General features: G+C 38.2%; 2 protein-coding genes across 3 annotated transcripts; one reads left to right on the top strand and one right to left on the bottom strand.

Annotated features, from left to right (window-relative positions):
• On the top strand, window positions 1-5733 carry LOC114478853 (uncharacterized). The gene is made up of 8 exons (XM_028472146.1): window positions 1-1120; window positions 1790-2102; window positions 2367-2565; window positions 2645-2690; window positions 3109-3200; window positions 3469-3579; window positions 4345-4621; window positions 5231-5733. The coding sequence occupies exons 1-8, from the start codon at window positions 944-946 to the stop codon at window positions 5423-5425; spliced, it is 1410 nt and encodes a 469-aa protein (XP_028327947.1). The 5' UTR covers window positions 1-943; the 3' UTR covers window positions 5426-5733.
• A 2339-nt stretch (window positions 5734-8072) lies between these two features.
• Window positions 8073-19761, bottom strand: LOC114478851 (uncharacterized). Of its 2 annotated transcripts, XM_028472141.1 has the most exons (17): window positions 19252-19761; window positions 17242-17351; window positions 16959-17027; window positions 16562-16615; window positions 16018-16234; window positions 15673-15748; window positions 15099-15349; window positions 14907-14972; window positions 13739-13812; window positions 13524-13657; window positions 13016-13186; window positions 12411-12497; window positions 10985-11241; window positions 10630-10758; window positions 9003-9143; window positions 8736-8841; window positions 8073-8305 (listed from the first exon to the last, which is right to left on the bottom strand). In XM_028472141.1, exons 1-17 carry the CDS (start codon window positions 19264-19266, stop codon window positions 8088-8090), a joined length of 2175 nt encoding a protein of 724 aa, XP_028327942.1. In that variant the 5' UTR covers window positions 19267-19761; the 3' UTR covers window positions 8073-8087. The 2 variants fall into 2 exon arrangements, with proteins under 2 accessions (XP_028327942.1, XP_028327943.1); XM_028472142.1 differs by lacking the exon at window positions 19252-19761 and having other exon boundaries at window positions 13016-13213; window positions 17242-17749.
• Window positions 19762-20369: the final 608 nt, after the last annotated feature.

Consider the following 20369-nt stretch of genomic DNA (forward strand, 5'->3'; position numbering starts at 1 on the left):
CTCTTTTAAAACAATATTTAGAATTTTTATAGCGCAATTGCAATCATTAGTCTCAACGGACGAATAATGCAAATGCTGGTGATTTAAAAGAGATTATGTCGGTAAAACGGTAGCAGTTTCTGTATGAATGGAGTTTAACTTGTTACTCCCTGTGTGAGGCCATCACTCAAAATCATGTGCGAGGGCATTCCTGTTCTTCCTTGTAATGTTATATCAATCTTTGTACTCATTTACTCAACTCTACATTTATAAGAAGTTAATTGATGGTTAATGGTAAAGACAGGCTGAGATACATTAAAATATATTTTGCAGTGGGTGAGCAATAAGTTGTTCAGCCCGACTTCAAAACGTAATTTCTTCGTCGGAAAAACCGAGTTCCAAGGACCACTGGAACGCACCACCAGCTGGGCATACACTGTGCGATTTTTCAGTTGCAGGTATTCAGCTCCTGCTCACACTGTACGAGTAATTCGCAGGGGTTAAAAGTTCACAGCTCACGACTCATGTACTCGCACTATAGCCTACGACCCGCTGGTCGGATAGAACCTGAGAGCTCACACTGTACGTCCATACCGTATTATTATTCCATAGGATATTCTTTTTTAAAAAAAAATCATTCTTGTATAATTATTATTATTATGTATTTGCAACACTTGTCTACAGGAGGTTTTAGGGTATAGTATAAAAGACAACAACAATAATAAAAGAGAATAACATGCAATGAGCAATTACATTGTATTACATGAGAGCTACTGTTTTTCCTGATTTTAAAATGACATAAATAGCAAAGGAAAGGCCACAGTTCAAGTAAGCCACCAGATAAAGCTATGTGTGCACTGCTGTTTAGATTTTAACCACTGCATTTTGTTAAAATCCCTGGTGTTGGTCTTGAGTGTTATGTTGTGTGCATAAATGTAATGTACCCATCTTTATGATGTAGTGAATGTTTTTTCTATTTTGTCAGGTGATTGTGGGAAATGATGTTCTGAACCGGCTTCGGTTCAGGTTGGAACAGGCCTTGCTTCGCCAGCCCATTGACATCGATTACATCGAGTTTATCTGCAGGAGTGATATGGCGCTGATTGCATCCTTATCTAATCACTTGCAATTCCCAGAAGAGGTATCTTAAAAATGATATTTGCTGTTTTTAAACAGGTTGTTTGGGTAATGTGAATCCCAGGAAAAAATGCAAAGTGAAGTCTGTAGTGAAATATTCCAATTCACTGCCAAATTGTTAGAGTCCATAATGGTTTGATAAACCTTGCAGTTTAACTATGATGTTGATGTGACCTATCATGAACAGGTGTTCATAGTTCCAAGATCATAGTAAAACTGTGATTCTCTCAAACTTATACTATAAAGTGGGTCCAATTCACTGTGAAATGATAGTTATACTGTGAAAAAGTTTAGTTTTACTTTCTTTCTTGGGATGGATTAAAGACTAGATGGATGCAGGAATGGGGACTGTCTGTAAGGGACAGATATAGCAACATGTCCTTACAGGAAATTTGTGTTTTCTTTGCACATAGGCCTCGTTGACATATAAAAACAGCATGGAATTATATATATACATATAACATATTACCTCCAGCCCCCCCCCCCCCCCCCACAAACACACACACACACACACCGGAAAGCCTTCACCCACCCACACCACAAGTAAACCAACTTCAACATATATATGCCAGACAACATGGCAAAATCCCAGCAGGGAAATTGCATCAAGAGCCGTTATGGAAGATGGCAGCCTATTGACTGCAGTTACAGAAAGGTTTTTGTATTTATGTAGGTACTTGGAGGTCTACATGGGCTTCTCACACTGCTACAAGAAGAAATTGACAACAGAGGGACAACTGTTGTGGTGGAGAGAGACACAAGCCAAAGGGGACATCCGATTGTCGTTGCTCGAGGGCACATAGAGGATCTCCTGGAAATGGACCTCTCCATTACATGTATCTCCAAATTGACAGGCATTTCAGTGAGGACATTGTTCCGCAGGATGCAGGAATGGGGACTGTCTGTAAGGGACAGATACAGCAACATGTCTGATGATGACCTTGACCGTTTAATCATCGAGATCAAACAGACCTCTCCAAATTTGGGTTAGTTGGTCAACAAAAGTACATCACATCTTTATTATTACCGTGAAAGCCACACAGACCTCACTTTGAGTGAATTCGAGTTGTGCTTTGTAAAGACAATGTCCCCTTGTTTTGAATGTACGATGTAGTTTTTATTTGAATTTTTTTATATCTTTTCTCCTTGTTTAGTTTGATTTGAAAGACTAACTTTATCTAATGTGTCAATAAACTTCAGTCTTCTGAGAAGTATCTAATAACACTCTTGTTCCCCTCATGTCCTATTAGGTCACAGGATGGTAAAGGGGCATCTGAGAGCATTAGGCTACAGGCTGCAATGGACCAGGGTCTGGGACGCAATGCACAGAGTTGATAGCCTAGGAATCCTTTCAAGGATGTCAAGGCTTGGGTGTGTTGTGAGAAGGAGCTACAGTGTCCCATCTCCGCTTGCTCTCCTACACATCGATACAAATCACAAATTGATCAGGTTAGACCAAACATACACACACACACACACACCTAAAAATGCAGTGGTTTTTACATAATAATCTTTTTTCATTCCATAGATACGGAATTGTAGTCTTTGGGGGTGTCGATGGCTATTCAAGAAGAGTAAGTTGCCAAATCAAAAGTTCAGCGAAAAGAACAGTGAAAACCTAACTTAAAAATTACAAAACGTATGACAGAGTGAATAAGTTCAGGGAAAATGCAACTATAGTGGTGATACTGCACCATGGCATTTACCTTTTTATTACATTACTGTGGATTGGTTTCCACAAAGAACATTTATGGAATGAATTGTTGTTTTAACATATGGCGTTTGTAAGTTTATTTGAAACATGATTTGTTGTCTTGCGAGAGTATACTTATTATATGCTTTCTTGTCTTTTTACACACTTACAGTATAGTGGAATTGTTCTACATATAGAAGAGATTTGAAATCCTCTTACGAGACCATTGTGGTGTTTATGAAATGTTATTTCAATGCTTCTAGTTTTCTTACTTTTCATTCACTCCAATGTTTTTATAGGTCCTTTACCTACGAGTCGCCAACAACAACAAGGCAACAACGGCGCTCGAATTTTTTCTTGAAGCAGTTGGCCGATATGGTTATCCATCCAGGTAACATGACAGGTTGTCCATTCTGGTCAATACATTGAGGGCAAAATAAAGGTGTGATCTATGCTCTTGGCCCTATCCCATCACTCTCATACTGTCTTATTTGTATAGCCCAGTGATCTTTAGGTCACTAGAGTTTAGGTATTTACCCATCAGTGAAGTTATCCATGAAATATACTGGGAAAAGTGTGTTGTTATGTCATAATTTTAACTACTGCTTCTATTCAAAACAGGCTACAGTATATATTAATTTTCATCTCTTCACACCAAGGGTTAGGGGAGACATGGGCGTGGAGAATGTGCACATTGCTAGGCACATGTTTGCAGTTCGTGGCTGTGACAGGGGTAGCTTTATCTCTGGAAAAAGTGTACACAACCAAAGGTAAGAACCGTTACTAAATATTATTGAACCTCCTAAGCTAGGAAGGCAAGCATCAATTTCCAGACTGGCTCACTCTTAGGCTTTGGCTGGACAAGGGGATCTAGTCAATAGGTTAGTGTAAAAAGTTGTTGATTTTATTAAAACCTGAGATTAGTGGATGTGAAAAATCGGCTACTTTTTTGTCAACTTCTCTCAGCAAATGTAATCAAAGTGAAATAGGTTGTACACATTACCATTGTTGGAACATACCTTATGGAGTAGCAGGCCCACGTAAGACATATCTTTAACCCTCCTATTATGTTTGTTTCTCAGGAACAGCAATAATGTTCTAGGGTCAATTTGACCCAGGGTCTGTACAGTTATCTAAAAGTGCCAGAGACAAAGACAATACAATAATCATAGTGAATCTCATCATTTACTGCATTACCAACCATTTCAATCAATATTTATTGGAGTGGCATTCTTAAACTTTCACAGATCATGGTTGAATGACGATTTATATATAGTTTTTTTAAATGTACACTTTTATTATATGTTGATTACAGTAAATAAGGTGAGCAGAAGAAATTTCATACCAAAAAAGTGTTAATATTTATTAGATTTTTAAAATTAAAAAGGTCAATTTGACCCCTAACATTAACAAATATTGAATGGCCCTGAAATTTTACAAGATATTATGGAATCTTGTCCATTTCAGTTACTTATACCACTGACAAAATTTAGGTCAGCCAAGATTTTTTAATGTGAATTTTCTTTGGTTTTCAGAATCGAAAGACTGTGGCGAGATGTCTGGAATGCTGTCAGCAGTATCTATTATGGTGTTCTCCATCGCTTGGAGGAGGACGGCTTTCTTAATCCGGCTGACTTGATACATGTTTTCTGTGCCCAGTTTGTCTTTCTTCCCCGAATCCAGAATGATCTGGATACTTTCCAAAATGGTTGGAACAGTCATTCGCTTCGGACTGAAGGCAATCGCACTCCTGATCAGCTATGGGAAATGGGAATGAGGCAGGCCCATTTTAGCCAGCCAGACAATCCTGAGGTAAAGAATTTTTATTCAGTGGCAGTATACCTCAATTTACATAAGACTCCTACCTTTACATGTGTAGCATTGTTTTATGATACTCCCTGAATTCCCCCAGTTACTTGATGACATTTTTTCATTCTACATACCCGGGCTGTACTCTGTTCCCATGGGTACAGCGGCTGTCTAAATTGCAGTTCTTAAGCTCACCCAAGAACTGGCGTGCTGGTTTTAAGCATTAAATGCCTTGCATTACTTGTCACGGATATTTTTCTTTACTTTAAACTCAACGCATAATAAATTTCATATCGGGAGCAAAATACACATTACATACGCATACTGACGAGTGTCATTCAAAACTTATTTGTCTTTAAGTACACAGTGTCATCACTCAGCTGTTCAGTTGTGCTTTCTTTCACCTGTATTTTGTTAATTGAAAGACTTCCTCTGTTTTTGTAAAATATTTGCCTTACTTTCTATTAATTAGCCATTTTATATGGTCTTTGAGTCAGTGTAATGTTGTGTGATTCACATTGACTGCCTACATGAAATCTGCATGAAAAATAGGCGTGCTTTAATTTGCCTTTGGGTGAATACAACCTTGTTTCTGTATTGTTGCCCTTTCAGGACTTCAATTTCCCCGACACAGACATTCCATGCGAGGGTGGACTGCAGGTACCCGAGTACTTGTCTCCACTGAGCAGGGAACAGCTTCAAGATCTGACTGAGAGGTTTCATCCAAATGCTTTCTCTGAAACATTTGGTGCAGACATCTATTGCAATGTTCTTCAGTATGTTGTGACCCTGCTGGAAAATACCTAAGGTGTAGAATAAAGTCTGGAAGATCATTTTTTCTCCTTCACAATTAATTTCTTGAAGAACTTTGTATAAAATCATCAAGTAAAAATTGGTGTGACACATATGTCACATTGGGCAGTCAGTCTAAAATTGGTTTTAAAAAAAACATGGTGACTTATGTCACAAATGTGTGTTTATGTATGTTTAGTTATATATTGTATATTATAGCTTAATTTAACCAATATAAATTATATCAATATTAAATATCAATTTTCGATCCGATACCAAGTAAAATTCAAGCTGGTATTGCTGATACCAATCCGATACTATTTACAAAGACTTCATGTGTTTAGAGAATCACTTTCAAAGCAGGTGACACTAAGTAGAAAGGAATTTAAATATAATACTTTTGGACTCAAACTGAAATTACCAGTAAAATACGTCAATAAATATATAAATACTACAATAACTGCATGTTTGTCATCATTTATATAATTTAGTTAATATCATCTATCTAATCTATCAAATAGTTTCCAGCTGTTTCTTTACCTTTTTTAAAACCCCACATCGGCTGTTTTACTGAATATTTAATGAGATATACTACGGGAGGCGGAAGAAAAAGTAGTTCCTACCAACTGGGTATAATTTAGATCCTGATATTATAGCTTCCGTCTACTCAAATCCAGCTCATGAAAACTACATACTTTTCCGAAATCATTAAAATATTGATATTCTAACATAAAAAGTTTCCAAAATTTGAGATATATGTTTTAGTATCGATCCGCACATCCATACCTGATATTGTTAGTCTGGACCTGGTTGCACACTGGCCTGTGAAATGTGCCAAACATGGTTATTGCAAAATCAATGCAACCAGCACCGTCTATGAGAAATGTGACGTGCGTCTGTTTTAAATCATACCATTTTGCCTAGGCACAGCCACAAACCCCTCTGATAAACAGGCAGTCCACCAGTAGTTCAAGTTCTCATCCCTTTATTTCTACATTATTCAGCAACAAATTGGTTACCAATTTTAAATAAATTGTTGAACTAATTAGATGTGGAATTAAAAATGTTATGATCCTGGTGAGCTTTGATACCCTGTTAAGAGTAGAAAAGGATCAATAGTGATCAGTGGTGTGAAGACACGGGCAGGGAGAGTGTTGATAGATATAATTGCCTTCCAAAATCATTGAGATAAACAGCTAAACCTACTCTATGGCTATGTCCAGACTAACACAATAAGCTTATACAGGGAGTTAAAGGCCTAATGTTATCCACATCAACACGAGCGTTTACGACTCGATTAAGGTCGCATGATTGTGTAATCCCATACCGACCTGTGCATGTAAACGACCTTAAAACGCTGGGTTAGCGTGGACGATAGGGAGGTGTAGACTAAATAAATATACATTTAAGGAATTACCCAGCTAAGTCTAGACAGGGCTTATTAGACTTTTCTTTTCACTGTTCGGATGGTACTTTTCTTGTTGATCCGAGAAAATGCCTATGATAAACCTATAAAGTTTTTTTTTTTCATTAATAAGATGGTTTGAACGTTGAAGGATATTCATCTGAGGATATAGAAATAAAACAAAGAAATACATTATCAGGATGATTGATTAAAAAAAAAAAAAGTATAACATAATTTAACTATTTCATGTCCGAAGTGAGATCTTTGCCATCTAGTGTAGTAATGATTTTTTTTTAAGAAATGTGTTCTATTTAACCTGTTACGCTCTCATTAATTTTCCTCGTGATAGAAATGGGTCTGGGTATTTATGGGTTAAACTGCAATAAGTTTTGTTTTTTTACCATGTAAAAGAAAAAAAAATCATGAAAGGGTTATCTTTTTTTAAATCAGGATTTAATTAATCACCATAAAAAACTAACCCCTTGGGTGCCAGTTTTGAACCTGTACCACACAGCATTTTTGATAAATACTATAATTCAATATTCTTGAAAAAAAATATAATTTGGCTACATTTAGTATAAACAGCGTGCCCATCTGATTATTAGCCGAGAAGATTGATTTTGTTGGATGTTTACTTGAACAAGAAAGTGTCCTGTTCAGTATTTTGTGGCCCTGCATGACCTTTCGGCTACATAGGAGTTTGGCTCTACCACCAAAGATATGTGCAAGCCCTCGGATTCATGAATGTTTGCTGGTGGCGAACTTACAAATGCAATGTACGACTGAGAAAAATACATGTGATTGAGTGATACACATACTTCTGTCTCTGAATGTTTACTTAATACTTGCAGTTACTAGGTATAATTAGTACATTCAGAACCCCTAAAGAAATTTATGCAGTGGTGGACTGCAGGTTATGGAGCACCTGAGACTGTGTACTTATAAATGGTTTGTTTATTTGCCCTCTTCCCATGAGAGTCCTAGGCTTTAGAGAGCTTTTTCCTGAAGGTGACATGGCGCAAGTTTGTATTTGTTATATCAATCAAGACCCTTCATTGATACTCAAGTTGAGTCTGTTAAGTCTTTATTTGAAAGTCTTGCATGAAATGACTCTGAACAACTGCCTGCAGAACTTGACAATGCCGGTCTCTTTAATTATTGCTAGGCCTTCATAAATCTTTTCACTGTTAGTAATGCAGCTCATGACCAAGGTAACAAATGGCCAAAAAAAAAAAAGAAAAAACCGAGATCCCATTCTCTTCCTTACTAATCTCAGATTAGGCCAAAGCCAGTGTCTGTGGTCCCAATGACCCTCCTCACATAGTCGGCAAACTCCTCATATTTCTCAAAATGTCCTGGGACACTCAGAGAGGCGAAGCACGTAGATGATAGCAGGTGCTTCCTGTCCACCACCCGGACCGCCATTTTCCCAGCTGGGATTTCCCAGCCCAGCCAGAACCTCATCAATTGTTTTAAATCAGATGGGGAGCCTGTATTTGCAGAGAAGCAAAGAAAAAAGGTTGGTATAGGCAAAAAGTGGCCCTTTACAATATAGTTTAGTAGGAAGAAGGGGTTGTTCTTTACTCCCCAGAAATATACTTTTCTAATCAGTGCTACTAGCTTGGAAAAATTATGCAGAAAATTATAGACCATGTTAAAAAGTTTACATAATGTCCCACATATGTTTTTATGCAAATTAGAGCCACCATTTAACCCATCATATCATTCAATACTTCATATAAAAAGAAAAAAATCTTTATTTCATGTTTTCAGGGTCAAGGATTACAATAAACCATTTCACGAGTGGTCACATGTATCGGTGGTATGCTACTATGCAAATAAGTGTCACAAAATAATTGGATCATTTTAAAATCACTGAAGGTACAAATGTCATGGTTCTGTTTGAGCATGTCATATTACCCGTCTCAATGAACCTCCTAAGGAACCCACAGGTCAGTTCCGTCCTGGTTCCTCCTGCCTCGTCATCACTGTCTTCCCCCGGCCAGACAACGAGACTCAAGATTGCCTAAGAATCACAAGTTATAGGGCGGGTGCAATTTTAAAATCGAACACCTATGTAAATATGGCAAAAATCAAAAAGCTCTTTGGAGAAAGAAATAAATGTGCTGGTGTCCTGCATTTAGCCACATGCATTAATTAACATTTAACCCTGATGACAGTGTCTACCTGAGGATCTGGAATTGCCTCCTCTGACCGAGGGAAGACAATGGTCGATGTCTCCGGCCTTTCCTGAAGCAAAGTCAGGACCTTCGTTTGCTTCAGGCCTTTGCGTATTTGTTTTATTTGCCGAAAACGGCGCACAATGACCTAGAAAAACACCAAAAAAATCAAGTAGGTTTGATGGCCGTTTGCACAATTTTTCACAGTTCACAATTGTTTCTCAAGACATAGCTATACAGTCTTGGACAAACTACACGATACTGAAAATATCTAATATCTCATGGGCCCCATTCCAAGTAGTTTTTGCCTAAACTGAGCATGTTAACCTTAACCTTGGGGCGACATTTAGCTCAGTTGGAAGAGCCATTGATCGGAGGATAGGCGGTTCGATCCCCGCTCCTGGCAATCTGTTGTTGTGTCCCTGGGCAAGACACTTCACCCTCCTTGCCTACCAGTAAAAACATCGCTGGTGCATGAATGAGTATGAATGATGTATGAATGATGGTGGTGGTCAGAGGGGCAGCTGTGGCTATGCTAGTACTAGCTAGCTTACCATCACCAAGTACGAACATGAGAATGAATAGTGCATTCAGTAATGTAAAGCGTCTTTGGGCATATAGAAAAGCGCTATATAAAACTGATGCATTATTATTAAAAAGACAGAAACTGAAGTATTAATCATCAAGAGCTTTAAAGTTAATCATCAAGAAGTCCAGGTGTCCTGTTGGTTTAAGATATGTTATTGTGTATCTAAGCAGCAAGTAGAAGGAACACTGGTGATGTTTATGATGAACCCAGGCCTGGTAGCAAGACTACTGCTCAAGAGGACAGCTTGTTGGTTTGACAGGCCAAGGCAAGTCCCTTTTTTTAAAATGGACACCGGCAAGGCCTGTTTCAACAAGAACAGCCAGTCTAATTCTTGCTTGCCATGGTGTCTTTAGTCATATTGCTGCTCAGAAAGCAACACTAAACAAAAAACCGTGCCGAAACTGTGTTGCATTCATCAATTCCCAGGCTTGCTGAATGGCTGGACTGCAGAAAATGGGAGAAAGTTATTTTTTTCAGACAAATCATCAATTGAACTGCATCCGAGGTGCTGCCAGTATTGTAGACAACCTGCAATAACCAGTTTGGATCCTTACTTCACCCAGAAAAAAATAACATGGAGATGCAAAGATTAGGGTTATGTCCAGTATGTAGGTGTCCGGGCAATCTGCAAAGTGGAAGGCATCGAAGACAGTTAAGATATTCTGGCCTCCCACTATATTTGGGGCAACATGAGGGCTTAGATTTTTCAACAGGATGGAGCTCCTTGCCACACATCAACTTCTTTTTTTATGTTCCTTAAGGTGAAGAATATCTAACTTTTTCAGTCTTGGCCATTACAATCTCATTGAGCACAACCAGGGATGAATGGAGGAAGAAGAGAGGAAGACCAATGACTTCATCAAGCTCTACAACTCTGATGAACCATATAGCATATTTTTTTATGAAAACTGATATCCAATTTCAAATTATACACAGATTTTTCAACAAGTTATGGGCTGTTATAAATAAGATGGGTACATGCGACATGGCTTTTGGGCAGGATTGTAGAACAACACAATTATCTGTATAAGTATGTTTATCTCACCGCATGTTTCAGGAGCTTTTGGTACAGCCAGCGCCGATTGACTTTGCAAACTGGAGGTAGGTCCCAAGACATAGCAAGGCTATTTATGTCTGATGTTTGATCCTCTGTTAGATCGACTTCTCCATCAACCTTAATTACAAATAAAACAACAAAAGTCCATTTTAACCATATTCTTACATCAAATCTTCATAGGTGTGCCAACTTAATGCTTCACAATAAAGCATCTAAACTTACTGAATAAAAAACAACACTGATGGTTGGCGGTCAGGTTCATTGAATAGGTGCTACTGTAAACTTCAAATTCAGTTATTACGCTAGTTAAAACTAATGTAAATACATCAACATTTTCTCTTACCATTTTAATTGTATCTCTTATGTCATAATCAGCTACATCAGCAATGGTAACAGTTGCTGTGTCAATGTCTCCAGCATGGATGAGCATGTGAACTATAGCCTCACTAAGGCCATAAAATGGAGGGCCCCCATGTAGAAAAGCATGGCCCATCATTCTGCCTGTTACAACAAAAAGATCTGACTCAATTAGAGTCTCTGAAGTGGCAGGCAGAAGATGGTTCGGCTCTCCCTCGAACAGCATTGTGATGTTGGTCAGATCTATGGAATTGGAGAAAACAAAAAAAATACAATTTTAAAAAGGCAAGGCAAGTTTTATTGTTCCGCACAATTCATGTACGAGACAATTCAAATTGCTTTACATAAAATATTAAAAGCATTACAAAAAAGAGCAGGAAAACAAAGATAAAATGCATGATTTCAAATTTAAAAAAAACAAAAATTTAACAAATATTAAAGAAAAAAATAAAGATTCAATTTTAAAAAGAAGCCGTGCAGATTTGAACTATTGAATAAAACCTATGCAGGTGCAGCTGAGAACAGGTGGGTCTTTAACCTGGATTTAAATAAACTGAGTGTTTCAGCTGATCTGAGGCTTTCTGGGAGTTTGTTCCAGACATGTGGAGCATAGAAGCTGAACGCAGCTTCTCCATGTCTGGTTCTGACTCTGGGAACTGATAAAAGAGCGGATCCAGATGACCTGAGGGGTCTGGTTGGTTCATACTGGGTCAGGAGGTCACTGATGTATTTTGGTCCTGAACCATTTAGAGCTTTATAGACCAGCAGCAGAACTTTAAAGTCTATCCTCTGATGGACAGGCAGCTAGTGGAAAGACTTCAGAGCTGGACTGATGTGGTCAACTTTTTTGGTCTTAGTGAGAACTGAAGCAGCAGAGTTCTGGATGAGCTGCAGTTTCCTGATTGATTTTTTTAGGTAGACCTTTAAAGACGTTGTTACAATAATGAGGCAGAGTAAAAATGAATGCATGGATTAGTTTTTCCAGGTCCTGCTGAGACATCAGATCTTTTATCCTGGAGATACTCCTAAGGCGATAGGTTGATTTTTGTGATTGCCTGAATTTGATCTGTCAGTGTTTCACATTTTTGATGATCGTGTGGGATATCTTATTTTTCCGTCTTTATTTATCGACGCATTTCATTAACTTATTGATATATAGACATTGCACTGTTAAAAAACTTTATGCATTTTCTACTTTCTAATATAGTCTATTGGTACTGAAAAGGAAAAGTTTCCCAATCTGGATGTGCATTATAAATTGGTAAAGGACATTTAATAAAAAAAAACCCTAGAGTATATTTCTTGTAGGAACGGTTAATATCCAGACACTCATTTCACATACTCAAGGCGTAATCTTTCACACAAAATGTCATCCTCAACAACCATGAAGGATATGTAAACAAATGACATACCAGTGTTCACATTGAAGCCATTTTGGAGTTTTGACATAGCCAAACTAAGATAATGGCGATTCACTCCGACTCCAACAGCTGGGTCACCTGTGCATGAAAAAAAGACAACACAAAGTATTCATGCACCATAGTATTAAATGATCCACTTTACACATAAGAAAAAAAAAAACAGGAACACATTGTGAAAAATAAAGTTGCCTCAAGGGTCTGCTCAAGAGTCAAACAGTTTTGTACTTTGAGACAAATCAAGGCGGTTATCCCATTTGTCAGCTTGGCGGAAATTATCCATGTAAACAATATTCAGGTTTGCAAATCAAAAGAAACTTGTGGCATAAAAAAAGGAGTCAACTGGTTCAGTTGCAGTGCAGTTTTTTAGGACTACTGACAATGGTGAGCATGGTAACTGTTAATTCTGTTGATGCATTAGAGTTCAGCCATCATTCACTCTGGCTTTTACAGGTTCCATCTAATGGAGCATTGACATGAAAAAGTGATGTAGCAATTTCCATGCTATACCCTTTCTATGTCTGTCATACAAAGACCTGTTGGACCAACTTGAAAATAGCATCTTGTAATGGTGCGTCACTTAAGGCGTTGGGAATTACCTTGTAGAGTACAATGTAGGGGACATGCCCAGTCAACATCAGGGGTTTTGTAAAACATGAGAATCTCTCTACTTTGGGATATTTGGTCCCCTCTTATTTCTATGCTGGCTCGAATTGGAGGCTCCGTTTCCTTCTCCCTTAACAGTTGTCTCCTGTAGAGGGCTGTTGCTCCTTTCGGACAAAGGACATTTTTCCAAGCTAGTAAACGGTTCAGAGAAACAGGTTCTGGGGTCAGGGCATTTTACAAATTACTTCAACTCTGAAAGTAAGGTGCATATTTTTAAGTAAAGGCATATGTAACTGAAAATACTTCTGAGACGTTAATATTACATATTTAAAGCATTCAAATACTAGGCATCAGAATGTGAAATCTGTCGAGAAAATAATTCTGACATAATTTAGTACAACAATCTCTGTCCAAAGCTAGGCTGTTGGGTGTTGAAACACAGGTGCTGTCATCATCTGATGATGTGATGGGTTGAAAGATTAGGCATTGTACTTTATTTACCTGCCCGATCAGGAGGTGCCCACGAAGAGGTAGAGGTAGATGGAGACAAGCCACTTGGACCTGCCCGATCAGGAGGTGCCCACGAAGAGGTAGATGGAGACAAGCCACTTGTACCTGCCCGATCAGGGGGTGCCCTTGAAGCAGAAGATAAACATGAAATTAAGAAAGCGCAAATATGTGAAACCCTTTATCAAACTTTTGCCTTGTTTCATTACCTTTCACCGCATGAACTGGCATGATGGGGTAAAACAAAAACAGGAAACTCAACACCACAAATTGGACAGGTGCCCTGCAAAATAAACAAAACTTGTCATATGTTAGACAAATAATTTCCAGCAAAAGTAGTACAGAAATGGGACAAGGTAGCAGGAACATGGAAATTAAAAAGAATTGGTCATCTACAGAATAGTAATTCAAGGATTTTATCTAGTATAATAGTGCTGAATATGCAGTCAAGAACAAAACAGAGGGAGACCGATGTTTCAGGGAGTAGCCGATCAAAACGTGTTCATCATCAGTGCAAATCTGATTATGTGCTAGTCTCCAAAAGGCATCCACCTCTCTTTGGACCTTAAAATGCATATTTAGCATTGAGTATTTTGCATATAAACATAGTGTACTTTCAAGGAAACATATGTAAGAAATATCTTTAAAGTAATCATTGAATGGCCCTGATCTGTTGCAAGACATAAAGAGACCATATTCATTTCAAACATGTATATAACTGACAACAGTAGTTCAGCCATGACATTCTTATGTCAAAAGCGGAGGTGCAGCCCCCAACAGATGTTATTGTTGTCATTTTGTGTGGATTGCATCAAATGTATAACACACAATGACAAAGACTTTTGAATTTTTGTCATTTTGCGTTTACATTTGAAGCAATCCCCAAATCAAGGGGAGGGATACGTAGCCTAAGTAGCCCTACGTAAAGTAGGGCTCTCTAGTATTTTAATTTCGGGAAAGCGGAGGGGTCTTGATTCGTCCTGAAAGGGCTAAAGTTCTGGTATTGACAAATGGACACTAGATTATCACGCTTATTACAGTCTGCTTACCAAAAATCTGAGTTAAAAAGCATCTTGAAGTATTATGTTTTAGTAATTTCTTTATAACTGACACTTTTGTAACACCCATCGCTATTGACTGAGGTCATTTTTTTTTTCAACGGTCATTAAGCAAAATGAACAAGCAGAGTGTTGGGAGTCGACCATTCAAATAAATTGAACATCTTGCAGCATTCCACAGAGCCGGGTTTGTGTATGTGTGAGTAATTTTTGGATCTGTCTCAACTCTTTGGAGTGTTGCGCATGAGGATTAATATGACTGAACACATTGCACATAAGGTATGTACACACAAAGTTTTCAACGTTAAAAACCACAAACCTTAACATCATCCTCGGTAGCAACATCTATTTCAAGCAAATCTTCACTGTCTCCCAACAGTGGTTCCTGGCAACAAAAAATATTTAACAATGCATACTTCAATGACTATTCAAGGGTTTATAGTGACAGCTTTTTCTTAAACTGTAAGCATAATCTTTCTTGACATTAACTGGTGGTAAATGAAAAACTTACATCAACGCATGCATCAATGTGTCCAACTAGCAGCTGAAGGGGCATTGTAGTGCCGCATTTCATGCAGCATGATTTGGGCATTGTGCTGAATTCCTGAGCATCATGAGGAAGTGGGGTAACATCAAGCTTCTCCTGCAGGGGTATTATGTACAGCATGTGCTTTCCATTTGAAGTGTTGGTTTTAAGCATCTTTGCAGTGTAGCCTTGTGAACCTTGTGGCACCAGTGTAAGTTTCCTCCGCCCACTGCCACCTATGTTTAAAAAGAAATAACTACGTCTTTATAAAGATAGAAGGATTATATGCCCAAAACTTTAATCTTGGATCTGACTTCAATACAAGAAATTATACTTTGTTGATTACAAAAATAGTTATATTTGATGCAGTTTACTGAGCATGTATCAACACTATCCTAAATTGATGTAATGCTACCACAAAAAGAATATTAACTGAAAGTAAGAGGTGTGTCACTGACCCTTCTTTCAAGTAGCTAACATGATGTGACAGGTGGGTTTGTTGTCCTTGTAAAAAAGACACATTATGCATTTCACTTTTATTATGATTAGGAAATCATACCTGCCGCCTTATAAAGGAGCCAACCTCCGGTTAAGTTCATCATTTTGGGATATGCCTCTGTGATGACTCTGTTTATCTACATTAAGATATGACATGACACGGTATTTATAAGTAAAAAGGTTGTTGAAAGCAAAAAATTATAAGGATGTGGCAAATTTGGTTGTCAAATTCATCCCATTTTACTTTCAACGCAATCCTTACAATACATAATAATCAACACGGAGTAGTTTATCGCTTTTGATGGCTATCAAAAGTCATCACAAAACATTTGGTGAAAGGTCCAATCATTATGTACCATGCTGTTTCAAATCGTAAAGATTTACCCCAAAATGTATATAATTTTACCTCTTCATGATCTGCATTCTCAGAAATAGTAAGAGAGCGCCTGCCGAGACCAGCTTGCAATAATTCAATTTCATCCTGGGGTGATTGTGTTGTGCTCTCGGGCAGCAAACAGAAATTGAAGTCTAGCGGTTTGCCGTAGGAATTTACTGCTCTGGCACTTGGAAAGGGTCTCTTTCCTCTCTTTGCACTCTTCCCCTGGAAAAATGCTGGAAATGATCTGTACCAAAAATCAACACATTTAAAAATGGGATAAATGTTACTATTTTGGAAAAACAAATTCCTATAACTTCATGCTGTTGGCCAAGCCTACCCTACCCGGCACCTTGCTCATTACTGCACTTTACTACGATAGCTACTATTCAGAGCACTCTACAAGTTAAAGGTTTACTCAAATACATTTAGTCATAATCAGTTAAATGAATCAACCAATTTGTATCAAATTAAAACAAAATGCCTATCAAACATTAAGTAAAAAACGCCATCAACAGTGTGGAGAGTCTAGAGCAACATTAGTGGTGTGCAAATGTTCAGTCACACTCCTTACCTGTGCATTTCACGATTAACACTTGAGCCTGCCTGCGGTGTTTGGTGTTGGTTGCTGGAGAATAAAGTGTTTAGTGGAGTTTTAGAAAATCGACAAATGGGAAAAATGTCTTTGAAAGGGGGTATCAACATCCAAGTTTATCACAATCAATCAGTTGAATTAATCAACCTATTCAATGAGAGAAAATGCAGTAATGCTTCTGAGTAAAAAAACAAAAAAAAAAACACCTGACTCAAATCAAATGGATCCAACAGCCAATGAAGTTCTGCATAATTACTAATTAATTTGAATCAGGTGTGTTTGCGCAGGGAAACATGGAAATCTTGCAGGATGAGCCAGCCCCCCCCCGGTCTAGAGCAACATTAGTGGGGTGAAAATGTTCATTCACACTCCTTACCTTTGCAATTCTTGATGGACACTTGAGCCTGCCCGTGGTACTGTACGGTGTTGGGTGGATGGCTGGTTGCTGGAGCATAAAGTTCTTGTTTACAATTAAGTATTTCAAAATGTACAAAGGCAAGTGTTGTCTCAAAGTTGGAATGCTAACATCCAAGTTAGCCGTCACAATTCAGAAGTAGCTTACCGTACTTCTAGGTCTATGTGAATGCAGGTGGCAAGAATATAATGAATTATGGACACAATCACAAACATTCCCGTTTAAAAAAAAAAAATGCATATACCTTTGTGTTCCTCCCTGTCTACCTGCCTGCATTTGGGCTCCTATTACTTGCGGGTTAGACAGGACCTGGATAAAATTCCTAACAGCTGTCTCCAGCTTGGAGTTCTGTTCCTGTAAGAGATGTTACCATTAATCTCAATATCTCACAAATGTAATGAAGACTTCATAAGGAGTCTTTTTTCTTTCCTACCTCTCGTGGGAAAAAAACATGTAATTGTGAGAAGAGCGGAACAAAAGCAGAAAGGCAAGAACAGGTTCACTTTTCTCTACTTCCCTATAATACATTTAATTTGCAACTAAGTCGACACATGTGAACCAAAATAAGAATAATGGGTGCCTTTCTGATGTGTCAAAACATGCCATCTTTGACAGAGTTGCATTTAACACTAGAACGGTCACGATTTTACTAAAACAGCCTCCAGCAGACCGCTACATTTAAACCTCATTTCCTTTTATAGGTAGTATACAGCTAAATAATATCAATTATAATCAAATAATGTTTTCCAAAATTAAAGTAAAAGCAACAATTCTAGATTCCACATATATATATATATATATATATATATATATATATATATACACACACACACACATATACATATATATATACATATATATACACTGTATATATACACATACACACATATCTATGTAAATATATATACATACAATCCTTTACAGAATACTTCAACATTATCTGATCCAGAACGTTGGGTAACTACAAATACAACAGCGCAAAATCCTATGCGCCTGTGGCCGAAATGATAATTTCCTCTGTTATTAACATACTCGATATTAAAATCAATTTTTAATGCAAATTCACACCATTTTAGGAAAAGGTTAGAGGAACAGCAAGCATCGATTTTATTTGACAAAGTTATTTAAAATGCTAATTTTAAAACGGTCAAAATGACCGCCTTGGCCGTTCTAGTGTTAATTGTGTTGTGGTGAATTGCGGTTACAGCATAGGCCCCTACACACTGTACGCGCAAACGTTCGAATCTGCGCTCAACTACCGTTCACTTTCATTACTTGCTCCGCGCAAGTGTTCTTTTTCCTTGCGCCGACCCCGGCGCAAACGCGCGTTTAAGTATGCCAGGTGTGTTATTTGTGAAGCTTTTTCTACTTTTTTACGTTTTCAAATTTCCCGCCGAAAAGTTACAATAGCGTAGTAATGAATTGGATAGCGTATTATTGACAAAAAATGACAAATCAAAAAGGTACCAGCAACATTGTGAATTTTGATAATTGTTTTTTAAAATAAAGGATATGTAGTGCAAAGAACGGTCAAAATGTCTTATTTATAAATAAGCATTAATATGAATTGAATATGAACATGTAGGGCTACTGTAACAGCAACTAGCCTACTATAATACAATTAATTAATCAATTTATTACAATACTACTTTATTACAATACTGTACATGTGAAGATCACGTGTGACAAACACAGATAATGATTGATGTAAATATTAACACAACATTAACATATTTGTATTCACTTTATTCAGAGGATGAAGTAACAGTGCGTACAGTGTGTAGGGGCCTTAATAGCATTTTCTGACCGCCACATGCCGGATAGTTCGAAGGGTACCTGCCAACCTGTGTTAGTCAGTCACGTGAAAACCTGACTCTCGGCGGGTATCAAAGGAACTCTTGCCGCTTTGCTAAACCTGTTAAATGTTGCCTGGCAGTACCTCAATCCTTTACATTATTGTATATTACTGACAAGACAGCAGTGTGGAGGACAGAGTTGATTCAGAACTGAATAAACACGGATCAGGGTTGAATGGAGTCAGGGCAGGGCTCAAGTAGAATCGACAAAACAGCGGGACCCTAACTAGCAACCGAAGCACAGAAAGCTAAAATTAATATGTAACCTCGTAAATGGGACCATATCCTTAATGTAAGGTGAAAGACGTGGAAAAGGACAATCTTAAACACCTAGGCTTGCACTCTGTAGTCTACATCACATTATTTATTTTCTATAATGCAACTCAGCCTTCACTTACTTGGTCTTCGGCCATTGTTTCTCAGTGCTAGCAGCGAGAAAAGCGAGCTGCTTCTTCGTTCTTCTTCCCTCAAAAGAAGTAGTCCTCTGTCATTGGCTGTTTGGCTCGCCAGTATGCAGCGTCCTGATTGGCCGTTAGTGGCACGAAATTGACTGGCCTTCAATCCGTAAAAATGTTTTGTGGTTGTAGTTTTTTTTTTTGCGAGCTCGTAGGTGCAGTGTTGCACACGAGCCCAAGATGTCTCACTCGTACAGATATTTTGTATTGCGAAAGTTTTTTCGGATACAAATTTAATTTGCACACACACAGAAAAAAAACACAACTACAAAACTGATCTACATGTTTGCAAATAATATTTCTGCAGACAAAGGTTTTTTGCACAGCCACAAAATGTTTCTGCGGGTTCAGATTTTTTTTACAAGCACGACTCGTTTGAATGCAACTACAAAACATCATTTCACATGCAAAATCTTTTTGCACGCACAAATTGTCTGTGGCATGATATTGAACCCATAGTTATTGAGCAACAGTTATATGGTTTAAACAATGGGAAACGTGTCTGCAGAAGACTCACCAGTGGCTGGCGGTTTCAAATGATCTATTCAGAGAGCTCCCGTGTTTGAGAAGCTAACGATAGCATGGCACAGGAGGAAGTGGAGTCTGCCGTGGCTCACACACACGAACATCAGTGACTAACATCAGGCCCAATAAGTGAGACTTAAGAGCTTTGCTAGTTTATCAGCTTTGCTAGTTTATCAGTGCAAGCACGGCTGCTCTCCCCTCTCCGGTATAAAACTGTCTTCTTCTCTCTCACTCTTGTTTACAGTCCGTGTCTGCTTGGCTGTGAGCGCAGCGATTGGCTCTGGCTGCACACGTGACTCTTGCTGTGCAGTGAAATAGATATAGATGGTGCGCTAGCGCCCCCTCACATTCTGAGGTCAAAAGTTGAATAGGTTTCATTTCGGGGCCGTCCAGAAGTGAAATAAAATTAAAATAAACATTTCGAAATGACCAAATTACTCCAAAATAACAGATACACACACTTGGGGTATTTGGAACCCGTTGACCAAGTTTCAGGTCGAACTCGAACCGCGTTGGGGAGATATTTGCTCCACACG

The sequence above is a fragment of the Gouania willdenowi genome, chromosome 17 (assembly GCF_900634775.1).
Source record: "Gouania willdenowi chromosome 17, fGouWil2.1, whole genome shotgun sequence".
NCBI lineage: Eukaryota > Metazoa > Chordata > Actinopteri > Blenniiformes > Gobiesocidae > Gouania > Gouania willdenowi.